Here is a 24903-nt window from a genome sequence, read left to right on the forward strand (position 1 = left end):
AGTGGAACTACAAACTGCTTTCTCCTAACTTTGGGTAGCCTGGGTGATGCCTCACGATTACTAAGTGGTTTAAAATCATATCCCACTTGCTCCTTGGTTTATCAGCGAAAGACGTGATTCCCAGGTAGGAAAACGCGAAGTGTCCCGCAAAGGTACAGGTAAAACGTAGCAGTTACTGCGAGAGGACTGGCCCCCGGGAGTCCCAGGGCTCGGTCGGGGCCCCCGCACGAGCTGAGAAAGTGGACAGCGGGCACCTTTGTCTGTGCCTAGTTCCCTGGACCCGGGCCGAGCGACGCGGGTGGGGGCGCGGTTCGGGCGGGTCCCGACGCTGCCCGGGGGAAGCGCGCGGCGAGGGCGGCCCGGCCTGGAAGCCGGAGGTCAGCGGCTGCGCGGCCGGCCCCCTCCCACGGGAGCCGCGCCAGGGCCCAGCAAGAGCCGGGCGGGATCGCTATTGTTTTTGGCGAGCACATAAATCCCCGCGCCGACCCACTGCGCACCCAGGTTTCCTCCCGGAGGCCATTCGGTTTCCTCTGAGGCCCTATATAGACGCTCCAGGCCCGGACTGTGCAGAGGTGCGCGCCCACGCTGGCCTCCCGGACCAGCCTGAGCTCGGAGCGCCTCTCGCCCTCAGGTCTCTGCAGCCAGAGGCGTCTGGGGAGGTGAGGGGGGAAATCTGTCCCCGGGAGCCGAGGGGCTGAGGCTAGCTGGCGGGAGGAGGAGGAGGATCCGCTTCTCCGGGGTTTCCCTGACGCCAGCAGCAGCGCCTGGTGCGCGCGCCCCGCACCAGTCAGCGGCTCCGGGGAGAAGGGGGAGGGGAGCGGGCCCGTCTCGGCCCGCGAGGCGGCAGCCGGGATTGGAGCGGGGGCGGGCCGCGCGCGGAGCCCAGGGGGTGCGGGCGAGGGAGGCGCGCGCGTGCGCGCGCCCGGGACTCCCGTCCCCCGCCCCCGCCGTCCTCGGTCTCCGCCCCCCTCGCGCTGGTGTGTGGAGCCGGAGTCGGCGGCGGGTGGCGGCGCCTGGAACCTGGAGACCGACCCACCCCCCCCGCCCCGGAATGTACTGACTCCCCCTCTCCGCTCTCCTCCCCTCCCCGCCCCGCTGCAGGAGGGAGGCGCCCCTGAGTCTCCCCTCCCGCGAGAGGGGCCGCGCGGGCCGGGCCGGGCCGGGCTGGAGCAGCGGCGGCCGCGGGAGCCGAGCCTGCAGCGAGGGACCGGCTGAGACGCGCGGGAGGGAAGAAGGCAAGGGCTCCGCGGCGCTGTCGCCGCCGCCGCCGCTCACTCTCGGGGAAGAGATGGCGGCGGAGCGGGGAGCCCGGCGACTCCTCAGCACCTCCTCCTTCTGGCTCTACTGCCTGCTGCTGCTCGGGCGCCGGACGCCGGGCGCCGCGGCCGCCAGGAGCGGCTCCGCGCCGCAGTCCCCAGGTAAGCGGCGGGCGCGGGCCCGGGGGTGCGCGGGGGCGCGGCACCGGCTCAGGCGGCGGCGGCTGCGGTGTTTTTGTTTAGGATCCAGGAGAAAACGTGCAGGAACTTCTCTGCCTCGGCTCTGGTTGCCGTAGAGAAAGGGGATCGTGCGTGGTGGGGAGGGGAAGGGCGAAAGGGGGCGCCGCCGGTGGAGGGGCGGCTGCCGGGGGGCAGGTCGGGGGCGCCGAGGTCTAGTTCCGAGCTTTGTACCTGGAGGCAGGTTCACCCCTCGCCTCTCTCCCCTCCCCCAGGTTCATCCCACTTGTAAGAGTGGGACATTCTTGTGCTCACACTAGCACCAGTAGAGGCCACTACACACCTCATTAAATAAACAATCGGATGGCCAATTCATTAATTTTCAGGAAAGGAAAGGGGAGGGGGCTTGAACTCCTGGTTCCCTGGCCAGGGATTTCCCAGCTTCCGAAGTCTCGGGGAAGCGCTGGCTGGTCTCGAGGGACTCCTCGCGCGGGGATTGGAGCCCGAAGTCTGCGGAAGAGCGGGGGTGTCAGAGGGGCACAATTGCCCGCTCACAACCCCTGGTGTTGATTTAACGATGAGGACGCCTTGGAGAGCGGCACGGAGTGATCGTATCTGTTAGTGTTTCCGTTATGGAATGCCTCCTCTTTCCTGGGGATTACAACTATATTTACAGCCTGTTAACCACTCTTAACCAAGGGAATTGTCTGAGCATCGGATTTTAAGTACTTGTACGATGTTTTGAGATGGCATTGTATAAACATATTGAGCCTCAAAAGCCATTTTCAGTTCTGTTTTGGAATATTATAGATTACTGAAACCACCTGCATTCCTATTTACTTAAGGGGACCAACGAACAAAAATGCCAAGCCTTCCAGGAAGGACCTCACGGTATTGTTGAGCAGGATACACTCAGCAGTTGAAAGTCAAATTAGCGTGTAATCTGTTAAAATTGTTTGACCAAGGTGGGGTACCGTAAAACTTGACAAAACTTTCACTCGTGTGAGATATATTTTTACATTTGAAAGCAATCTTACCGCTGAACCAGTACTTGTTTTTCCCTGATTTATATGAAATAATATTTAAAATCACACTGCAAGGTAACTTAACTGATAAACTTTTCATTTCCTTGCTGTGTATGTAGCTCATGGCTTTTGCCAATGGTAAAGAACAGCTTTAAACCTAAACTACCAGTGGGTATTTTCTAAACAGCTACGTAAACAATAGTGTTTTAATGTCAAATTAAACGTCGCTTATGTCATGATGTACATTTATACATTCAGTCCATATGTGGTTTAGAACACATTTTGGTGCTGAAATGTTTAGAAAACAAGTTCCTGTTACTCATGATCTATTTTATATGGAAGTTCATATGTAGTTCATCAAATTTCAAGTTAATAGATGGAGTTTTTGTTTGAAGCTTTGTCGATAATTTTGTAAGTAACTAAAATGCTAGTAATTTTATTACTTAGGATAATAAAAATAATGTAAGCAGTCTCAGGAAGTGGTCTTAACATCTGTTTCAACATTAACTCAATTGACAGGTTTTATTTTGCACAGATGAGGTGCAAGGCATGTGCTCTCTGCCTTCATGGAGTTTACAGTCTGGTATGTGGGTAGGAAAGATAGCCATCCAGCTACTAATTATATAATTAAGGAATTGTGATAAGCACTACAAAGGAGAATAGGTTTGAGAAAGTGGGTACTGGAGTGACATAACCTAGTCTGGGTGTTAGGGTGCCTCACAAGAACTGAGATCTGAGAGGAGTGAGTAGGAGTGGAGGTGGGGAGGCTCACAGGTAATTAGTGGTGTAGTTGGGTCTAGAACATAGATCTTCTGGTTCTCGGTCTAGAGTGTTTCCTGTAAACCGCTCTGCTTCATTACAAAAGTGAAAGGAATAACTTTAATAAGGAGGGATTGGTCAGTTCTGCCATAAAACTGCGGAAGAGATGAAGAGACTGGAGAACTGAGTAAGCAGCAACTGGAACGAGCTGTCCACAGATCAGATGTCCTTTGTCAGTAGTTTTATTTTTTTTTATTTTTGTAGAGTGATAGACTCACAAATCTTTTTGTAGGGGATTATAGTGAATAGATGGTAGGAGAGTAGATATGTTCAGTAGTAAAAGGTGGAGACAAATAGAGATGTGGGACAGTAGGATAAATGGAAGGTGTTGTTCTGTCTGAGGTTAGACATAGACACACGGAGGTGGAGGAAAAAGTAAAAAGTAAAGGATGGGTGATAGAAAATGGTCAGCAAGGGAGGAGAGTTGGAATTGAGTAGGAACATAATCTTGTATTGTGAAGAAGGGCAGATTACTGAAAAGATACATAGGGACCTTGGGGAAGATGACGTGACAGCAGCCTGTGCAGTGCAGGTCTTCTCTATTTAGAGTGAACATTCTTCACCGAGGACTCTATAGCTTCTGCCTGAACCATTTATTTCATGATGTGATTCATTGCCTTACAGGGTAGTCCATTTCTGTGTTGAATAACATCTGTTAGAAAATTTTGCTTTATACAATACATTTCACTGTAGTTTTCACCCTCCCCACCCTTCTTACATTTTTTCCTCTTTGCTTACCTTTTTCAGCATTACTCTATCTTCAGGTTAATCTCTTCTCTGATTAATTCTTCATTTGTCTTTCTGACTTTTCTTTAACTCATTAAATATTAGTATCTAAAGCTTATCTCATTTCACATACTCTGTTTGCCCTCAGTTGCCACCTGTGAGCCGAGGACTCTCTTAATTCATGCTTTCTCACATGCCACTTGCTACCTTCACTAAATAGGCATCTTAGGTTACTCAAGTTCAAAGTTAAACTCTGTGTCATCTTCCTTCGTGCTTCCTTCATCCCCGTTCTTTAAACAAGAACAAACCAGCTACTGGCCCCTGTCTCTCATGTTGGAATAATTGCATGGATTTGTCTTCTTGTGTTGCCTGCCTTGGTTATCACTGTTACCCACTTGCCCAAGCTGAGATCAAGAAGACCTCCTCTTCCCATTCCCATAGCTGATAGTTCTTTTTGCTTTTTACCTCTCAGCTATTTCTTGACTCTGAATCGGTATCTTTTCATCTTCATCCCCACGTGGGCTAACAGTAGTGACTCCATAATTAATCTCTTTGTCTGTACTGTTACCCTCCAGAAGTCTGTCCTGCTAGGATGAGCTTTCTGAAATATTTTCCTGAGCATGCCACTCTCCTACTTAAAATCTCTTACTAGTGTTCTGTAGCTTGGGTGGTAGAACTCTTTGGCGTGGAGATTGTGAGGCCCTTTGTTTTCTTTACCTCTGTTCTCCCAAACCCAATAAAGCCTCATCTCTTGTCACCCCTAACATGCACCTTGCATTGCACCACTCCAGATTAACGATGCAGCTGGAGATCTCCGTGCCTTTGCACATTCTGTTCTTCCTGTCACTTCTCACCTCGTCCACTTCTGAAACTCCTTATCTAGTCAATGAATTTTTCTCCACCAGCCCTCTCTTCCAAAGAGAGTTATGGTGACTGTTCTGTGTTCCCATAGCTTCCTGAGTACTTTTCATCTTGTATTACTTATTTTGTCTCTTCTGCTAGTCTCAACCTCTGAAGGGTTGGCTGGGTTGTCTTACTTTTGTTTCCCTAATGTAGCACTAGCATGTAGCGTAGAGAAGATAACCAGTAAATGTTTGTTGACTGAATGTTGAATTGCCTTTGTTTTTAACCCCTAGGGCCATACAGCACAAATCTGATTCCTTTATATGATGGCCTTTCACATGTCTAATCACATTTCATGTGTGCATGTTTGCATGTGTGTGTGGGCCCCCCTGCCCTTCCCCCTTATCCTCTTTATGTTAACCATCCTTAATTCCTTCGGCCACTCTTCGCATTACTTAGTTTTCAGATCTTTTGTGAGCTTGGTCATCCTCCTGGATATGTCGTAGTTTTCGTGTTTTTTAGTTTTGTCATCTTTGGAAAGATCTTTGATCTTACTGAGTCATCTAAAAGAAAAGACTGATGGCATTGCTCTGCCTGTCAGAATGAGGCACAAAAGAGATCATAGAATTCTGGGATGAATGCTCAAAGAAGATAAGAAATGTGACTGATTTTCATAAACTGTATGAAAATTAATACATGATGTGGGATAATGAAAAGATATATATGAAGGCAGAGGATATGGAGTATGACTTATGGTTCTACAACTTCACATACATCTGTAAGTTGGGAGATATAGGCAGGCAAGAATAATACCTTACCTACCTAACTGGATTGTCAGAAAAATAAAATGTAAAATTGTTCATAAACTATAAAGTACCATACCTGTGTAGAATGGCTTTACTGTTTCTTTGTAAACTCTAAAAATATACTATAATTCTATTAAATTATTTGGAAGTATAGATTTTTTTTTTCTTTTGGCTTAATCATTGCTGGTTTCTTATGAGTTTTTCTCTACCTCAATTAAAATATTGGGGCAACTTTAATAAATCTCATTATATGGAGGCTCTATTTAATAGTCTTTTTTCCAAACACTTTATTTTGTAAGTGACTTCCATGTGATTGGGAACTATTTACCATATCATTGGTAAGTGTTTAGGCTTCTGGGTAAGGTTGCGTCAATAAGTTAGAGGAAATAACTGTAGGTAAGATCATATTGACCGGAGAAGAAAGTGAAGTGAGGAAAAGTTTTGTGTTTAAGATTTTGAAAAATCAACTTTGTCATGAAGACAAGCTAGTGAAAGATGATTTTAAAACAGAGCCCAAATTTTGGATTCATTTAGAATGAGGAGAGTTTTTTTGATTCAAAAATTTTGTAAATAGTGACAAAAAAAGTCATTTAGACCCACTGGTATAATTTTGGTATATTTCTTTCTAGTTACTGCCTATCTGGCATGTTATCTTTTTACATTGTAATTATGGTGTATGTATAACTTGAAATGTTTTCCCTTGACATACCATTTTTCTTTGTTGTCACATTATCTTTAAATAATTTTGTTTTAAAAACTTATTTAAAAATACATAAATATATGTTTGTTTGCAGTCAAACAATATAAAAATACATAGAATAAAACATTTTATCACTCCTACCCACAAATTCCATTTTTTAAACCCATAAGTAACCCCTTTTAATATCTTCCCTTGCATGTGCATATATGTGTATAGTTTTATTTTTTTACAGATAAGCAGGATCATACTACCTATTGTTTTTTCGACTTGCTTTTTCACTTAGTGTGTTGGAGATTCTTCCATGCCAGTATATACAGATTTTCCTGTAACTATTATTTAAAATGTGTATGTAATATTCCAGGGAGCAAATATAATAATAGTGGCTAATTAAAGTAGTATTTATAGAACACTCCCTGAGTTCCAGGCATTGTGCTATGCTCTTTCACATGTATTTAATCTTTTACACAGTCCTGTGAGGAAAATGGCAATTTCTTCACATTCCACAGATGAGGAAATTGAGTCTCAGATATTAAGTGCCTTGCCAAAGGTCTCACAGCCTGTCATGTGGAAAAGCTGGCATTGGAATCCAGATCTTTGCAACTTCAAAGCCTATGTTCTTTATTCCTCTGCTTTCTGCTGCTAATTGTGTATTCTCCTGTTATGGATATTGAAGTTATTTTTACTATTTTTCTGTGATAAAGAATGCTGTGATAAACATATTCTTTCTTACGGTCTTTCTATATTTTGGATTCTCACATATAGGATTGCTGGTGAAAAGTTAACTTGTGTGTGTATGTGGGAGTCAGGGTTCCATTTATTATAGAAAAGTAATGATATTAAGAGTTATACCATTGACTAGTACTTTTATAACTTTTTCAAGGTTTTACCACTTTTAATTGTGAACTTTGGGTACTTAAGGCCATATTTTAAAATGCAGATTTGTCTGTTAACTGAAAGGTTGAGCTAATTAATAAGTAATTTCAAAGATCCTTTCTACCTTCAAGTTTCTCTTACTCTGAAGTTCATAATATGGAACAGTGGGTTTGTTTCAGCTTAATAACTTCTGTTCAGTATTGTGTTCTAACACTGGTCATTTCTGGTTTTCGGATGCAAAAGTCACCTTTTTTCATTCCCTAAAGCCCAAGTTATTGTACGTCTTTATTTATTTATTTTTTTTGTAGCGGGAAGTAGGATATGATTGGAAAATCTTCTATGTTACTTGCAAATGATTGTACATGATTTTATTTTATATGTGTAAAAATAGCTTTAGTGCTGAGTTATATTGCTTCAGTGTTAAGTAATTGTGAGGTATTTTAAAATACAGTATTACCAGAAATTTAGATGCTTTCTCTTAGGCTTGGGAGGGATGTAAAGTAAATTGACCAGCTTACAGAGCTGGCTTATGTAAACAGGTTTTGATTCCCTGTTTGACTCCTTTACATAAAGAAAAAGCAGAGAGGTAAGCTGGTTATATATGTTTTATTTTACTGAATGAAGTCAGTTCTTGAATTCTGAGGAGTTAGTAGATTGGTGGTCTACAGTTCAGATTGTGTGTCTCTGCTTTTCCTTTTTTAAAGAATCCTTAGAAATAACCTTCTTTAAAATTATTTCATAGCAAGAATCCTTACATTTAACTTTTTATTAAGTCAGTTCTATAGGCAAAGCTAAGAGTTGCAGTAATTTTGGCTGGTTGCAAATATCTCTCTTTGAGGGTTAATTATGCACAAAACTGCACTGTGGAAATAAAGATGAATTGGACGTGCTTTCTGTCCTCAGGAAGCATTTGGTCTAATGGTGGAGGTGAGGTAGATACTACGTAACTTGATTTGGTGAGAGAAAGTGCCATTTCTGCTGTAGGTAGAAAAATACATTCTGGAATCATTGTGTTACTGTTGATCAAGGAATAGTGCTGCTTTCCCTCATAATTTTGATTCAGTATCTTTAGAGTAGTCCTAACTTAGTTTTATAAAGCCAGTAGACTAGAATTCTCAAGAAGGAGTTACATATAATTTCCTCTAAGTGATTACTGCAGTGTTTGAATGTATGAGAATGCTCATAATTGAGCCATCTGGGGGTGCAGCTACTCCCATGTTTTTTGGAAATCTGGAGATTGATCATACTGATTTTCAGAATTGATTATTGGTCAGTAATAGTAAAACTTACTGAGGAGTCCTGAGCAGAGTGAATTTTTGTAGTGATACTATGTGGAAATTGAAAACAGAATGTTTCTGTTTTTCTGCTTTAGTGGTTAAAAAAATAAAATCACCAAAATGTGTCTTTATGAGGTCTAGTTAAGATAATAGCATTATTATTTACAAATTTAGGAATAGAATAATAACAAATTATGTTTCATTTATAGTTTTTTAATTCACAGCATAACTTTAAATATAACAAGTAAAATTTGAAGATCTTTTTGGTTAATTGTTGAAAGCTTTTGAAGTTGGAGGTGGGATTACTAGTTTTTTGTTTTGTTTTATTTTGTTTTGGGACTGAGTCTCACTCTGTTGCCCAGGCTGGAGTGTAATGGTGTGATCTTGGCTCACTACAACCTCTGTCTTCCAGGTTCAAGCCATTCTCCTGCCTCAGCCTCCCAAGTAGCTGGGACTGCAGGCATTCACCACCACACCCTGCTCATTTTTTTTTTTTGTATTTTTAGTAGAAACAGAGTTTCACCATATTGGCCAGGCTGGTCTCAAACTCCTGACCTCAAATGATCTGCCTGCCTCGGCCTCCCAAAGTGTTGGGATTACAGGCGTGAGCTACTGCCGTACCCGGGCAACTAGTTGTTTTAAATTTATATAGTGTTGTATATTCACGGGATTGTGTGCAGAAATTCCCGTTTTATTTATTTATTTATTTTGAGATGGGCTCTCACTCTGTCACCCAGGCTGGAGTGCAGTGGCGTGATCACAGCTTACTGCAGCCTCAACCTTCCAGGCTCAGGTGATCCCCAACCTCATCCTCCCAAGTAGCTGGGACTACAGTCGTGCCTCACCATGCCCAGCTAATTTTTTTGGGTATTTTCGTCGAGACAGGGGTTTCACCATATTGCCCAGGCTGGTCTCAAACTCCTGGACTCAAGCAATCCACCCGCCTCAGCCTCCCGAAGTGCTGGGATTACAAATGTGACACTGCACCGGCTTAACCTGTTTATTAGTTGTATCTCACCTACATAGAACTCAACCATTATGCCACCTACCTCTGGAATATAACTGAAGACTAGGGAATAAGAGAAATAATTTTCAAAGAAAATACGTATCTCAGAGTCCCAAAGGACTTTGTTCAGAGCCTATCTTTAATTCATAGGCAATTCTAACAAACAGTGTAATCTAATTTCTAAGCCTCATAGCTGATCAGAAGTAGGTAGAAGGACTATCTTGGGAAATGCCCCGTGCAGAGGAAGGTTGTGACAGTTTCAAGGAAAGATACTTAAAATAAGTGTAAGAATACAGAGATCTTCCCATAAACAGAAGTTACTGTCTCAGCCAAATTGAGGAAAGTTTCTTTCCCTTTCCATTACTACTAATGGATATTGCCTGCCCCTGGCCTTTCCTTTTATCCCCTCCTACTGTAGATATAGTTGCTGTCTGGGAGATAGATCTTCCCTCAGAAATCTCTTGAGTCTTAATCTCCTCTCAAATTAGTAAGGGTTCAGTTTGATGCCTGAGGTAGGAAGAAAGGAAATGTGACCAGGAGGGGAGGTGAGGTGGCAGGGTATGGTTCCTACCCCTCTGGCCATGACGTTTATCTTTATTAACAGCGTTACTAAACCTGATTGTTGAAACATGTATGTGGATTTTTAATTTGGGGGTAGAGTTAATTGTTGAATTTTTATTGCTAAAAATGTAACATTTCATACTATGTAAAATAAAATGTGAAATCATACACTTCAATCCTTGTTCCCAGAGAAATCACTTTTAATAACTCTGGTCTATTTTATATATACAATTATATACTTAAAATATCCAGTACATATATAACAAAAAAAGTTGGATTTTGCTGTGCATACTGATTTTTAACTTGTTTTAGGACATCTTTCCATGTGAGTGTGTATAAATTTATCAGAGTTGTTTTGATAGCCATATGAAATTGTATTTTCTGATATATCATAATTTATTTAACCAATTTCTTTTTGATGCTCCCAAGTTTTTGATTGCAAACAAATGATGCAGTGAACCCATGTTTATAAATGTCCCTATTTGTGCACATGTGCAGGTAAACCATAAAATAAGTTTGTGGATGTGGAATTGTAGGGCAAGAGGGCATGTGCATTCACATTATTTCCAGATTGTTTACTAAACAGCTGATTTACACTCCTTTGAGCAGCAAACGAGAGTGTCTGTTTCCACACATCCTTGCCAACATATTGGTTATTTTCAGACTTCTTAGTCTTTTCGCCAATTTGATAGAAGAAAAAAAAAAAACTCTGTACATTTTGTATTTTAAAATTATTAATGGAGTTGAGCATCTTTTCAGATTTTTGTTGATGGTTTATATTGTTTCTGAGAATTTCATATTCACGTGTTTTATTCATATTTCTGTATCTTTTCTTGAATCATTGGTTCATTTATAAATATAGCTAATATGTAATTAAGAATAGGAGTAATTTAAAACTTTATAATTTGTCAAAACTTCCATGGCTGCTTGTGGTTCTTAACTTAGTGATAAGCAAATGAGTAATTGGGTTAGTTATCTGACTCCTGCTAACCACTGCTCATGCTAACCTGATGTTGATTCATAAGCTTTAAAACTGTTCTGAGGAAAAAAATTAAATATTTTATTCATTGATTTGAGTAACAAATAGGAATTGAAACATGCTGTTACCTCTTTTAAGACAGAAATAACAATTTTGGTTTGGAGTGATTAAGTTCATTTAGTCAAATATTTGAATGCCAGTTTGGCCCAAGGTACTATGGTGATTTAAAGTGGAAAGTGGATTAAGAATTCGGCAGAAGAAATAAGTTTGGAAACAATGGATATTGGTTCCATATTGGACACCTTGAGCCTGAGATGTCAGCAGAACACCCTGTAAAAGGAAGGATTGCAGAATTAGGGCTCAGTTGAGAAGTCTAGGCTAGAAGCTAGGCTCACAGATTATCTGATAGAGATGATAGTTCAAGCCATAAGTGTAGTTCATGACACTTAGGAAGGAAAAAGAAAGCCTGGGGCAAAGACTTAGGCATACACCTGTAGTTGGGTTCCCAAAGGGAGGAAATGTTCCTCTGTTTACAGAAGAAGATACCACTATTAAAGCTAGGTAAGGATGTAGAATAAGAATTATATAAAATGATAAATTTCATTTTGCCTATGGAGGCTTATTGAGAAACACCTGTGTGAATAAATGAGCTAGTGCTAAAGTAATGCCACTTATTTCCCTTACCCCTGCAGGCATGTCATGGCCCCAGATTAGAACAGTAGGCAGGGAGAACGAAGGCATACAGAGCCAATTCTGAACAATTCTTTAAGTGACATATATCATAGCCACCCACTCTACTGGGCTGAAATGAACAATGAATGACTTAATATGTGTCCCTGCTTAGAACAAAGCCTGGCTTATTCATGGAATGTAAACTGTTATTATTGTTGTTTTTGTTATTGTATACTAGGTGGAGAGGCTAGCTAAAAAGACATGAAAATTAGGTAACGTGATTTTTTTGTGTTTATTTGGTGGCTATGTGTAAATAGATTGTTAAATGAGTCAGCTTGTGTTGAAGAGGATAAAGATTTGTTTAGTTTGGGATATTCAGCTGAGTTTCTTAGGACTTGAGCTGATTTTGAAGCCATAAGTAGGGTTTTTAGATGGGCAGGCGTTTTGTTTGTTAGTTTTTTGGCCAGGAGTGTAAAATACGGAGCATTATGAGGCAAAGTAAAGGCAAAAGCAACAGAAATGTTCCGTGAACTATTTCTTGTAAGGTTCATTTTTATTCTGGAGTTAATAATTTGTCATGTAGCAGAGGGGTGATGATGATGAAATCATAGCAAGATAATCTGTCATGGTAGGAAGGAAGGTGGAGATAGTGCATGTTCCAATTTTTAATGAAAATTAACTTTATCATTACGTATTTGCTTTTTAAGAGTTCATTTATTTCCTGTTAGATATTGTGGGCTTCTTTTATGAATCAGTGATTTCTCTGGAGTTTGTTCAAAGCCAGAGAAGTAAGCTTCAGGATTGTGTGTATTAGGAGGTTCTAAGGAGTTAGTGTTTGCCACTTTCTGAAGAATACTTTTAAAAAAACTCTGTAAGCTTTGTGGAGAAGTGAATTTATTTCTTCTTCAGAGTAGTTACAGTTAAGTAGAGGCATTTCTGTTTCAGAGTCAGCCTTGTCAGTCATTGAAATTTTGGGGTTAGAAATGTAGACATTGTGATGCTTGGCAGTTCCACTTTGTTCACACTTAAGATTTTAGATTTGCCGCTGTATTTGCGTAGTAGCTTGACCTTGATATAAATTTCCTGTATCATGATCTTTTTCTTTCACAGCTTGCTGGGCAGTTCTCCTTCCTGCATTTAATGCTGCATGTAATGTAATTATGTACTAGGTACTAGGTACTTGATTTCAAAAAAAATCTGTAGATTTTTGTATGTGAGTATATGATTAGGGATTTAGAAATTTCACCAGAATATGACTAGGTGGGAGATTATTCATTTTTTTAAAAAGGTGGTACATTGATGTTGTATTTTAGTTTGGCATTATCTTTAAATTCAGTGAGTGAAGTGAAAATTGCATGTTGTTGTAATTCTCTTTTAGCATACCTTAAGAAAACCCCAAGTTGGAGGCTGATATTTTCTCTCTCAATAAGTTGGTCATCGACAGTTTTTCCACTATGTTGGAAGAGATAATTTCTTTTGTTAACTACCAAATGAAGAGAAAAACTTGTATTATTGTACAGAAACTTTATTTTATTTTATTTTTTTAAACTCTGGAATTGCAGCGTGATGAGATTCTCATACTAAGACATTCTGGAGCTGAGCTCAGCTGGTGGAAGTTCATATTTGTGCTCATATGAATGGCAGGTGGAATGGCTTGTTCTATTTATATTAGTTCATATTCTCTCTCTGTCTCTCTCACTCTCATAGTTGAATTATTTTAACTTAAATGTGTGTGTGATATGACTTCTCTGTACTTTATGTACTTTTATTAAAATTAATTAATTACTTTAGAGACAGAGTCTCACTCTGTTGCCCAGGCTGGAGTGCAGTGGTGTGATCTCAGCTCACTGTAACCTCTGTCTCTTGGGCTCAAGTGATCCTCCTGCCTCAGCCTCCCAAGTAGCTGGGACTACAGATGCACACCACCATGCCCAGCTAGTTTTTAATTTTTTTTTTGGAGACAAGGTCTTACTATATTGCCCAGGCTTGTTTTGAACTCCTGGGCTCAAGTAAATCTCCTGCCTTGGCCCCCCAAAGTGCTGGGATTACAGATGTGAGCCACTGCATTTGGCCCTGTAGTCATATATTTATGTTTGTAGCATGTGGTTAGGTTTTGTTTTCTTTTGCCTGACAGTTTTTGTCTTTTTACTAAATCATGTCTATTTAATGTAACAGTTCATATATTTGGCTTTAAACCTCCCATTTTATTATTTGTTTCTGCTTGCACTGCTTATTCTGTATTCCCCTTTCTCTCTTTTCCTGCCGTCTTTGGATTATTTTAAGTTATTCTGTATTTCCCTCTCTTTTAGCTTGCCAGTTATAATTTCTTTTACTATTCATTTAGTGTTTCCTGAATGTTTCTTTAACTTGTTTGTATGATTTCATGGACAGTGCAAGGCCTCTATAACACTTTAATTCCATTTGTCCTTCTCTTTTGTTTTTATGTTATGTTATTGTTGTGTATTTTGGTTCTCTGCATATTTAAGATCCATCAGATGTTACTTCATACTCACTATTCATTTAGATCTAATTATTTAAATTCATTAAGTTATTCATTTAGATTTACCCACATATTTCCTTTCTCAGTTGCTCTTCATTTATTTTTCTGCATCTCTGATCTTTCATCTGGGATCATTTCTTTCTGCCTGGAGAATATAATTTAGCATTTAGTTAGATTTGATGGAGATGAATTTTCTCAGCTTTTGTCTGTCTGAAAACATTTGTATTTCACCTTCATTTTTGGATTTTTGAGAAGAGGGTGCTGAATGTAGAATTCTAGGTAAACAGTGTATTCTTTCAGCACTTTAAATATGTTATTCCATTGTCCACTGAACTCTGTTTTTTCTAGTAAGAAGTCAGCTGTCTTACTTTTCTTCTTTTGTAAGTAATGTGCTTACCTCCCACCTTTGGCCACTTTTAAGATTTGTTCTTTAGTTATGGTTGTCAGAAATGTCACTATGATGTGCCTAGTTACGGTTTTCTTTGTATTTATCCTGCTTATTGAGCTTGTTGTATGTGTGGGCTGATCACTTTCATCACTTTTGAAGAGTTCTTGGCTTGGCTGTTATCCTTTCAAATATTTTTTTCTGAATTAAATTCTATTGGAATTTAGTTCACTTAGACTCCCTTACATCCTTATCTCTCTGATGGGTTCAGAAAAACTATAGATTTGTAGCTTGTCTGCCCTGTTTTGGTTGTTAGGAAAACAGTAATAGTCTCTGATAAGTTTACATTCTGATTCGAGGCAGCACTCTCTATATTGAATTCTTAATTTCATTTAGTGACTTTTTCAGTTCTGTAATTTCTTTTTTTTTTTTTTTTTTAAATAGTTTGCAGGTCTCTGCTGAAGTTCTCCATCTTGTATTTTTATTCCTTTAACCCACTCCATCATGTGTGTTCCCATAGGAGTTTTGCTTTTATGTCTGTTATATCACCTGATTTGGGAGGGTTTTTTTTTCATGTTCTTATTTGTGATTGAATGCCAGGTGTTGTGTATGAAAAATTATCTATATTATCTGGATGATACTGCCTTCTCCCAGAAAGGATTTACCTTTGCTTCCGGTAGGTGGTTACGCTGGAGGTACTAACAGTCCCATACCACATTACGCAGGGATTGAGGTGATTTAAAATTAGGCTTTAGACTCTGTAAGTTGAAATAGTTTAGATATACCTTTAGTTCTTGGATGTAGCCCTTTGAGGTTCTGATCCACAGTTTAAGGGGTCTGCCCTCCCTCTTGGCAGGCCCTCACTCCAGTGTTGGTCCCCTTTGGGCTTGAGTCTGTCAAAAGCTGTGCTCATCTCAGCCTCTTCAGCAGTAGCCTTTAGAATCTGCTGATAGCTCTAGGCCAAAAGGAGCCCCACATACCAGATTTGTCCCTTTGGTTTTTCTTTCTTTTTGGATTTTGGTTCCTCAATTCCTCATTGCCTTGATTGCCTTTACACAGATATTTTGTGTTTTGTCTAGTTTTTTTAGTTATTCTCAGTGGGAGAATTGGTCTAAACCATCTACTGTATCATTCCTGAAAGCTGAATTCTCTCAATGCCTCTTTCATAATTTCTGTTATTTGTGTTTTATGATAAATTTTCAAGTTTGTCTGGTTTTTTCATCATGTGCAATCTGCTGTTTGTTGTCCCAATTGTATTTCTTTGGAAAATTATTGAGTAGTTTTGTAGCTGAAAGCAATCTCCCTGATTTCAGGTTGTTCTCTTTTCATATACACAGTATTCTTTTAAGTTTCTTTAGGATTTCTATAATTGGGATTTCTGCAGTTGGGAGTTCTAATGATATTCTGAAATTTGTTTCTCTCTGTAAGTTTTCCAGGGAAAATTTTTGCTCCAGTTGATAGAACAATCATTCTTTTAGCTTCTAGGTCTTTTCAAGTGTCTATGGTGACCATGATGATATAATGATGTCTATATATATTCAGTATTGCTGGTTGAAATGGATGCTTTTCAAGCTTGTGTGGGTTCCTCTTCTAATATTTCAGGTATAGATGAAAGAAGAGAAATTTTTAGATTTGCTACCATTTAACAGTTTGATTGACATTCCTAGATTATTGGTTTAACAGAATGATCTACATTCCTTTATCATTGGTCTGGTGGTTTGCAGGGAGTAGGGGCAAGATATAGCCAGGTAACTGTGAGACAGGGAGGTTTACTGCTAACGCATTGTTTGCAATGCTGAAATTCAAAAACGGAACATTCAGGGCTGGTAATCAATTGTGGAGCTAGTTGTGGCAGCCTCCTCTATTCATTTTTGTCCCCTTGCCCCTGCTTTTTTTTGAGACAGAGTCTCACTACACCCAGGCTGGAGTGCATTGGTGCATTCTTGGCTCACTGCAACCTCTGCCTCTTGGGTTCAAGTGATTCTCGTGCCATAGCCTCCCAAATAGCTGGGATTACAGGTGTGTACCACCACACCTAACTAATTTTTGTATTTTTAGTAGAGATGGGGTTTTGCCGCATTGGCCAGCTTGGTCTCGAACTCCTGACCTCAAATGATCCACCTGCCTTGGCCTCGCAAAGTACTGGTATTACAGGTGTGAGCCACTGCACCTGGTCTGTTTCTGTCCCTTATCTCTAATCCTCAACATGAGTGCTAAACCACATGCTTTGCTAGCCTTTTTTCTTGGAGCTATCATGGGTCCATCCACATAATGCTTGTCACTATTCTGTGATTTCCAGTGGAGGTACAGATTTTCCCCCCTGTGTTTTTATTTATTAATTTTTAAAAAATTTGTTTAGTTATTTTAGTGGATATTAAGCTGAGGTGTTGGTGGGCATTGGTTAAATGCATGAGCTTAGTTTTGCCATCTTGAACTGAGAATCTACCCTGGGTATTTTTTTTTTGTTCTCATTTGGTTTAGTTTGATGTGTGATCCAATTAAAAAGAATAGTTGTTTTTTTTTTTTAACTTTTATGTACATTTAGATTAAAATTCTGCAATCACTGAAGGACTGTGCTAGGCTAGTTAACTCCCGACCAATGGAAACCCTTTGATAGAGTGGGGGTTTTTGATTTTTTGTTTGTTTTTGAGACAGGATCTCACTCTCACCTAGGCTGGAGTACAGTGGGGTAATCACAGCTTACTGCAGCCTTGACCTCTTGGGTTCAAGTGATCCTCCCCCCTCAGCCTCCCAAGTAGCTGGGACTACAGTCATGTGTCACAATGGGCTAATTTTTATATTTTTTTTGTAGAGACAGGATTTTGCTATGTTGCCCAGCTGGTCTTAAACTCCTGGGCTTAAGCGATCCTCCCATCTTGGCCTCCCAAAGTGCTGGGATTATAGGCTTGAGCCACTGAGCACAGCCAAGTAGGGGCATTTTTTATTCAACAGACATTTTCATGATTGCCAACTGTGTTTTGAGGCAGTACCAGATTTTGGGAGTACAGATGTCGGCAGTTCTTTGATCTTACATACCTATTATTGAGGCAGAGATACCTTTCTCTGAGGCCAAGAGACTTTTTTTTTTTTTTTTTTTTTAAAGAGAGAGAACCAGTGTCTGTTCAGAATTTTTGTTTTTTAACCCATTAGTTAGATCGTTGAATATAAATGAATATATAAACCTTGATAATAGTTTTTATGTCTATAGAAAATATTCTAGTTAAAATCTTATCTGTTATTTCAGTTGAATTACTCATTTTTTATAGTAAATTTCAGTTTATTCTGTGACTAGATGATTATATCAATTAAGGGTTTATGTTTTATATATATATATACACACACGTATATATACACACACACATATATATAAATTACCCATGTTACACATATTTGGAAAGTAGGATAGTATGGATTTTATGGCCTTTTTATTTTTTAATTTATTAAATAAGGGATTCAGAGTTTAGTAAGGTGGGTAGGACATAAGACAGAAAAGTAGAGGCATTATATATTCAATTTTACTTAAAGGAAGAAGAGTTAGCAGTCTGCTTCCATGTTAAATCTAGAGTTTGCTAGTCAGGAAATAATGCTTTGGAAGTGGTTTGACAGATTGAGTGTGGTATAAGGAATTGGGAAAAAGCAGGCAACTGGGGCCAAAGAGTAGATTGTAAAGGAAAATGGCTAGCTTCAATATGTAGTCATGGGGAAAACAAGGTTATATCTGTTAGAGGCATAAAATACTCTGTACAGAGAGTTGGTTGTCTTCATTTTATATCCAACAAGGATAGTACAATTTAGGGAAAGTTATTAAATTGAACCTTTTGGACTAATGCTTTGTCATGATGTAGGTTAATTTCCCTCATATGTTGTTCATCCTAGGTCATGTATTTTATTTGTAATATTATAAAGTTGATATAAAAAATACACTTGATGCCAGATTTTCAGTTTTTAATGCAGTGGCTTTCACACTTGTTCAGGTGTTAGAACATCTAGAAGTAGTGGTATACTATGAGAGATATAATGAACTGTATTTTAATTACATGAAACAAATGAAGTATAGTTTTACTAGCTGTACATATAACTCATGTGAATGTAACTCAACTCAATAGAAATATTAAGGAGCATTTGTTATGTATCATAAAATGCCTAATTTTATGATGAAAGTGAATCATGGAAGAGCTAGAAGAAAATAGAAAAGAGATTTTTAAAAAGCCTGTCGATGGTATATACAGTAGTCTCCCCTTATCCATGGGAGATACATTCCAATATCCTAGTAGATGCCTGAAACCATGAAAATTATCAAATCTATCTATACCAGTTTTTTCCCCTGTACATACATATGACAAAGTTTAATTTATAAATTAGGTACTGTAAGATATTAATAATAAACTAGAACAGTTATGACATTATATTGTCATAAAAGTTATGTGAATGTTCTGTCTCTCTTGTCTCACAGATTATCTAAATATTTTCATACCATGGCTGACTATGGGTAACTGAAACTGTAGAAAGTGAAACCATGGAAAGCAAAACTGTGGATAAGGAGGAACTGCTGTAATATCTTTTAAGATTATATCTTCAGTAGGGGCTGGTTGCCTTAGCCATTGGCAGCGTACTTAAGTGATTCTTTTTGAAAAAATTTAAAAAAAAGTTTTTTTAGAGACAGGATCTCACTCTGTCACCCAGGCTGGAGTGCAGTGGCATGATCATAGCTCACTGTAGCCTTGAACTCCTGGGCTCAAGGAATCTTCCCACCTCAGCCTCGTGAGTAGCTTGGACTACAGGTGGATGCTACCACACCTGGCTAATTTTAAAATTTTTTATAGAAGCTGAGTCTTGCTATGTTGCCCAGGCTGTCTGGAACTCCTGGCCTCAAGAGATCTTCCTACCTTGGCCTCCCAAAGTGCTGGGATTCCAGGCATGAACCACTGTGCCTGGCCCTAAGCGATTCTTTACGTGTAGTTACTACTCTCAGGTCATCATTACACATCTACTGAGAGAAAATTTGTGGTTCTGGGGCCTGGAAATCTGAATTTTGAGAAGCATTTGGTGGATTTTGTATTCACAAAGTTTGAGAAACATTTTTTAAATGCTGATTAAAAAGACAGGATATTGCTTTGTAATTTAAAAGAAACAGTGTTGGAGAATGAACTTCTCCAAGGAAAAATGTAATTTACGTATGATGGGGTAGTTGCTATTTATTCACTTGGGTTGTTTTTTGTTGTTGTTGTTGTTTTTGTTTTGAGACAGGGTCTCACTCCATCACCCAGGCTGGAGTGCAGTGCTGCCATCACAGCTCACTGCAGCCACGACCTTGTAGGCTGAGGTGATTCTTCCACCTCAACCTCTCAGTGGCTGCGACTACCATGCTTGGCTAATTTTTTTTATTTATTTGTAGAGACAGGGTTTTGCCATGTTGCCTAGGCTGGGCTCAAACTTCTGGGCTCAAATGATCGGCCCACTGTGGCTTCCCAGAGTGCTGGAATTACAAGTGTAAGCCACCACACCTGGCCCACTTTTGTTTTAAGAAATGTCTTTATAACTGACTATTGAAAAGAATTGCCATTTCTCTAAAAGTCTTCTAGTTGTTTTTCCATGGAAATGATCATACTGTGTCTGATGGCTTTTAATTTAATTATTATTATTATTTTTGAGATGGAGTTTTGCTCTTGTGGCCCAGGCTGAAGTGCAGTTGGTCCGATCTTGGCCCACTGCAACCTCTGCCTCCCGGGTTCAAGCAATTCTCCTGTCTCAGCCTCCTAAGTAGTTGGGATTACAGGCATGTACCACCACATTCAGCTAATTTTTGTGTTTTTAGTAGAGACAGGATTTCACCATGTTGGATAGGCTGATCTCGAACTCCTGATCTCAGGTGATCTGCCTGCCTCCCAAAGTGCTGGGATTACAGGCGTAAGCCACCGTGCCCAGCTGGCTTTTAATTTTTTTTTTTTAAACTGTGAAATGTCATTAGAATTTGGATTATATGTAATAACTGAAAGATTCAGAGTTATAATTTTTAGAAGTTTTAGTTTTGCTTTATTAACTGACTCAACTGTTGGAAGCAGGAACATAAATGGAAAGGTCATCTGAAAGTCTCATGTATATAAGCTTTTTCTAACTCTCCAAAACAAGGTGAATTTCAGACAAGTTCAGTAAACCTTTATTGAGTACATGTTGCATGCCAGGCTCTATGTTGGGACCATGAGGATGATTAAAACTTACATCCTGTCCTGGTAAAGTTCACACTCTTGTGGGAATGAGATGGGGAAGGAGCCAGGTGACAGCCAGGTGTGGTAGCATCCACCTGTAGTCCAAGCTACTCCAAGCACATGTGAACAAGCCATTTGTGCTTTGCCTAACTTCAGTGAATTTAAAAGGTTATTAAATAAACTGACCATCATAATACATGAAGAAAAAGTGTGTGTGTGCGCACGTGCGTGGAGGTAGGGTCGTGGTGGTGATGGTGATGCTTCACACTTCGGCTGTTGTAGTAGCCTAGGTAGTTTACAGAGATAAATTAGATTAGCATGATGGTGGTGTAGAGAAGTGCATGGAATAGAAAGATATTTAGGTGATAAAGTAGAATTTGGTGATGGATTGGATATGGTGGTGAGGGAGAGGGACATGTCAAAGATGATTCCTAAGGTTCTTTAGGATTTGCATAGCAGGATGGTGGGTGATGATATCTTTTACTGGGAAAGAACTAAGTTTGGGGGGCAAGAAGAGCATGCGTTTAATTTTGGACATTATGAATTTGATACGCCTTTGTGATGTCCAGGGGCAGTAGTTACAGTCTGGAGTGTGATGGAAGACATGGGCTATAGATTTGTGAGTCATTTGCTTAGAATGTGGTCGAATTGAGAAAGATGGGGTATTATAAGACAGAGAAGTGAGCGGAGAAGTAGGAGGAAAACCAGGAAAAAGTTGTATCATAGGAACCAAGGAGGAGAGTATCTGATTCTGCTGGCAGAATTAAGTATGGTGAGGATTGGAGAGTCTTTTGCATTTACCTGTCAGTCACTGTTGACCTTGCTGACAGCTGTAGATGGAATTTGGAAGCAGGTTGAGGGACAAGTGGAAAGGGAGGAAATGAAGACTGAAAAGTTCCAGAAATTTAGCCATGATGGAGATGACTGAATGTAGTGGTTGAGGTCTCATGAGTTGGGTGTGTGTGTGTCTATGTTTAATGGATGAGATTCTGGAGCATATTTAAAAATGGAAGGCTCTATTTGAGAGGGATAGTTTAAGTATGCAAGGAAAATGGGATAACTGATAGTGTTAAGTTTCCTGGGAAGGTTGGGAGAACACGGCGTTTTGAGCACAAGTAGAAAGATTTGCATTCGACTCATTGTAGGAGAGAGAACTCTCCTTTCACAAGAGGGAAGGAACTAAGAACAGATGAATATTATTGTTTATGACACAGTGAGGCCTTTTGCTGTGTGTGATAAGCAGGAAATGGTTTTCAGGAGTGTTGGGGAATTCGTTGACCAGATAGGTAGGATTACTATTACCAGAACTAATGTGAGAATGTACCATACTAGGAGATTTAACAGGATTGTAAATTATATGGGAATAGTATTTTCTGTGCCTTTTCCCCCTCATCTGCCAGGCGTCAGTGAGCCCATTGGAGACTGTAGATTCCCAGTAAGTATTTACTCTAGAATCTTAAATGAAAAATGCATAAACAGTAGCTACTCTTGTCTGACTTGAATTTTGTGGACTAATGATAGAATTAATAAGTGAAGGAGGTCTCTTACTATTAAAACAGTGTTTAATTCACCATTTCAACAAATCTCTCCCTGCAGCCTACTAAACTTGTTCTTTAATTAAGTACCGATTTACACAGCAGATTTTACTCATTTGAGGACTCCAGTCATGTCTAAACAGATAAAGGTATCAGCTCAGGCATAGTTCAGGTACATTGTAAATGAAATCAGAATTGTTCTGCAGGGTAATTCAGTTTTACCTTTTTTTTTTTTTTTTTTGAGACGGAGTCTCGCGCTGTGTTACCCAGGCTGGAGTGCAGTGGCGCGGTCTCGGCTCACTGCAAGCTCCGCCTCCCAGGTTCACGCCATTCTCCTGCCTCAGCCTCCGAGTAGCTGGGACTACAGGCACCCACCACCACGCCTGGCTAGTTTTTTGTATTTTTAGTAGAGACGGGGTTTCACCATGTTAGCCAGGATGGTCTCGATCTCCTGACCTCGTGATCCACCCGCCTCGGCCTCCCAAAGTGCTGGGATTACAGGCTTGAGCCACCGCGCCCGGCCGGTAATTCAGTTTTAGACATCCATTTCTAAAAACGTGCTCTGTCTGAAAATGGAGGCCTTAATAACCAATTTCTCATTATTCAGAGGCTAATTATCTAGTTTATTTATCAAGATTAGGCAGTCACCTTGTTTTTCACTCCTTTCTAATCTCTCTGGCCATTTTGTTACTCTAAACTCATGAGTAAGATAAGGAGAAGAAAAACAGAGAATGTACATAAATTAATGGCTAAACTGAAGTGTTCCTTTGCATGTTTCATTTTCTTATGCTTTATTTCTGTGGCTTATTCGGAGCTGTCAGAAGTGACTTCATATAATATCATATAGTGTAATAAAATGGGTTTTTGATGTGTGAGGATACCCTCATGTTATTTAGATTATGGACACAATTAACAATTCCAGACAGACAGAATTATTTTCTCATATCGGAAGTAGTATAGGCACATGGCCCTTTATGGGAGGGGGGCAGGTCTTCTCTGTGTGCCCAGTTTTCACACCCCTCTCCTGCATGACTCTCCCCTTTCTGTCAGTCTTACCCCAGGAGTCCCTGGCCTCCTTCCTCTCCTTGACACTGTTTGCTTTGCAAGCATATGAAATACTGGCACCCTGTGACCAGGGTAGACTACGGCCAGGGTCGGGGTGCAGGAGCCAGATGGAGAAATTCAAATTATGATCATGAGAAAATGTTCCTCTAGGTAGTGGCCGTACTTTTATCTCTGTATCCTTAGGACGTAACACAGTGCCCGGCATATAATATGTCTCCAGAAATATTTTGTTTTTGAATTAAAGACTATTTCAAAATTATAGAGTCATAGGGGGAATCATTTAGTTTATCTTTCTGCTTTTATAGATGAAAAAAGTGAGGCTTAGATTCATAGCAACTATTTACGTTCCTCTGACATGACCAATTATGCTTTAGACCATACAAAGAGGTAAGTGAATATGATATACAATTCCAGCCTTCTAGGAGTCCCAAGTTAAATAGAAAGTCCAACAGCCTTTTATCTAGCAGGAATTTTTGTGGGGGTGGGAAAGGGACAGAGGGGAGGATGTGATGGTGTGCTTTGTTTTGGTTTTGGTGCCTGTATTTGCTTGATACTGTGTTACGGCAGGTACAGAGTTGCATAATGCATAGCTTTTGCCTTTAAGGAACTTGTCTAATGTAACCTGAGACAACATAATAAGAATCAGTATGTCTCAAAGCAGTATATGATTAAATGCCAGATGAGCGGTGCACTTATATATATGCCAACTTTATAAAATGAAAAAATGCTAATGATCCATCATGAGGCAGACATGCACTTTCAGTTGCTATTCTGAAAGTGGGAACAGATTGGACTTGGGGAAACTCTGCGTCTGGAAGTACAAGTTGATAATTATTGTCCATTTGATAGAGACACTGGAAGGGTGTCAGTGTAAACACTGGCCATGTGAAGATTGAGCCTGTTAATGGTTTCTTTTGTATCATAGGATGCCATGTCACCAACTAGGGCATTCTGCCCAATCAGTTGAGCCGAATAGTGCTGTCCTATTATGTTTTATCTGTGTACTTGTCAGAATTTGTGAATACTAGAATTGTTTTAACTGGAAGAGGACCCCCAAGATCATCTGCTTCAACCCCTTTCTTCCTCTGTTTTCCAGAGAGGTTGCACTTTACTTGAGCTGTGACTAGGAATATGCCACGTTCTTTTGTAAGTTGTAACCAATTTTTATCTGTTTTGAATTTCCTTTTTTTGCTAAGCTTTAGCACAAAGTTCACCAGGTATTGAATGAATGTCTCATATCTGCAATAATTTAGGGAACAGTTGAGCATGGAAGGAGAGAATAGAAATAAGGGGAGGGAGATGGTGAAATAATGTTTCCATTGGAATTAGTGGAAGTACAAAGGACCAAGAATTAAGGCGCAGCTCAGATCTCCCTTTTGTCTACTTTTGGTTTGTGATGATATGACATTGCCTGCGGACAGCCACGATGAATATTTTCATTTTTATTAATAGCAATATGGGGGCATGAATAGATTCTGTGATATTTTTAGAT

At 39.9% G+C, this 24903-nt stretch overlaps 1 protein-coding gene across 4 annotated transcripts in view; it reads left to right on the top strand.

Moving 5' to 3' along the window:
* The first annotated feature begins 382 nt into the window (after window positions 1-382).
* The window catches only part of NEO1 (neogenin 1), a 261042-nt gene continuing 236521 nt past the window's right edge, over window positions 383-24903 (top strand). For 3 of the 4 annotated variants that reach the window (XM_025390048.1, XM_025390051.1, XM_025390050.1), the window contains exon 1: window positions 1108-1418. In XM_025390048.1, coding sequence (XP_025245833.1) covers window positions 1289-1418 — 130 coding nt within the window. In that variant the 5' untranslated portion in view covers window positions 1108-1288. Of the gene's footprint in view, window positions 632-1101; window positions 1419-24903 lie in introns of those variants that run through there. The other variant, XM_025390047.1, reaches the window with a different exon arrangement.

This window comes from Theropithecus gelada, chromosome 7a (genome assembly GCF_003255815.1).
Source record: "Theropithecus gelada isolate Dixy chromosome 7a, Tgel_1.0, whole genome shotgun sequence".
Lineage (NCBI taxonomy): Eukaryota > Metazoa > Chordata > Mammalia > Primates > Cercopithecidae > Theropithecus > Theropithecus gelada.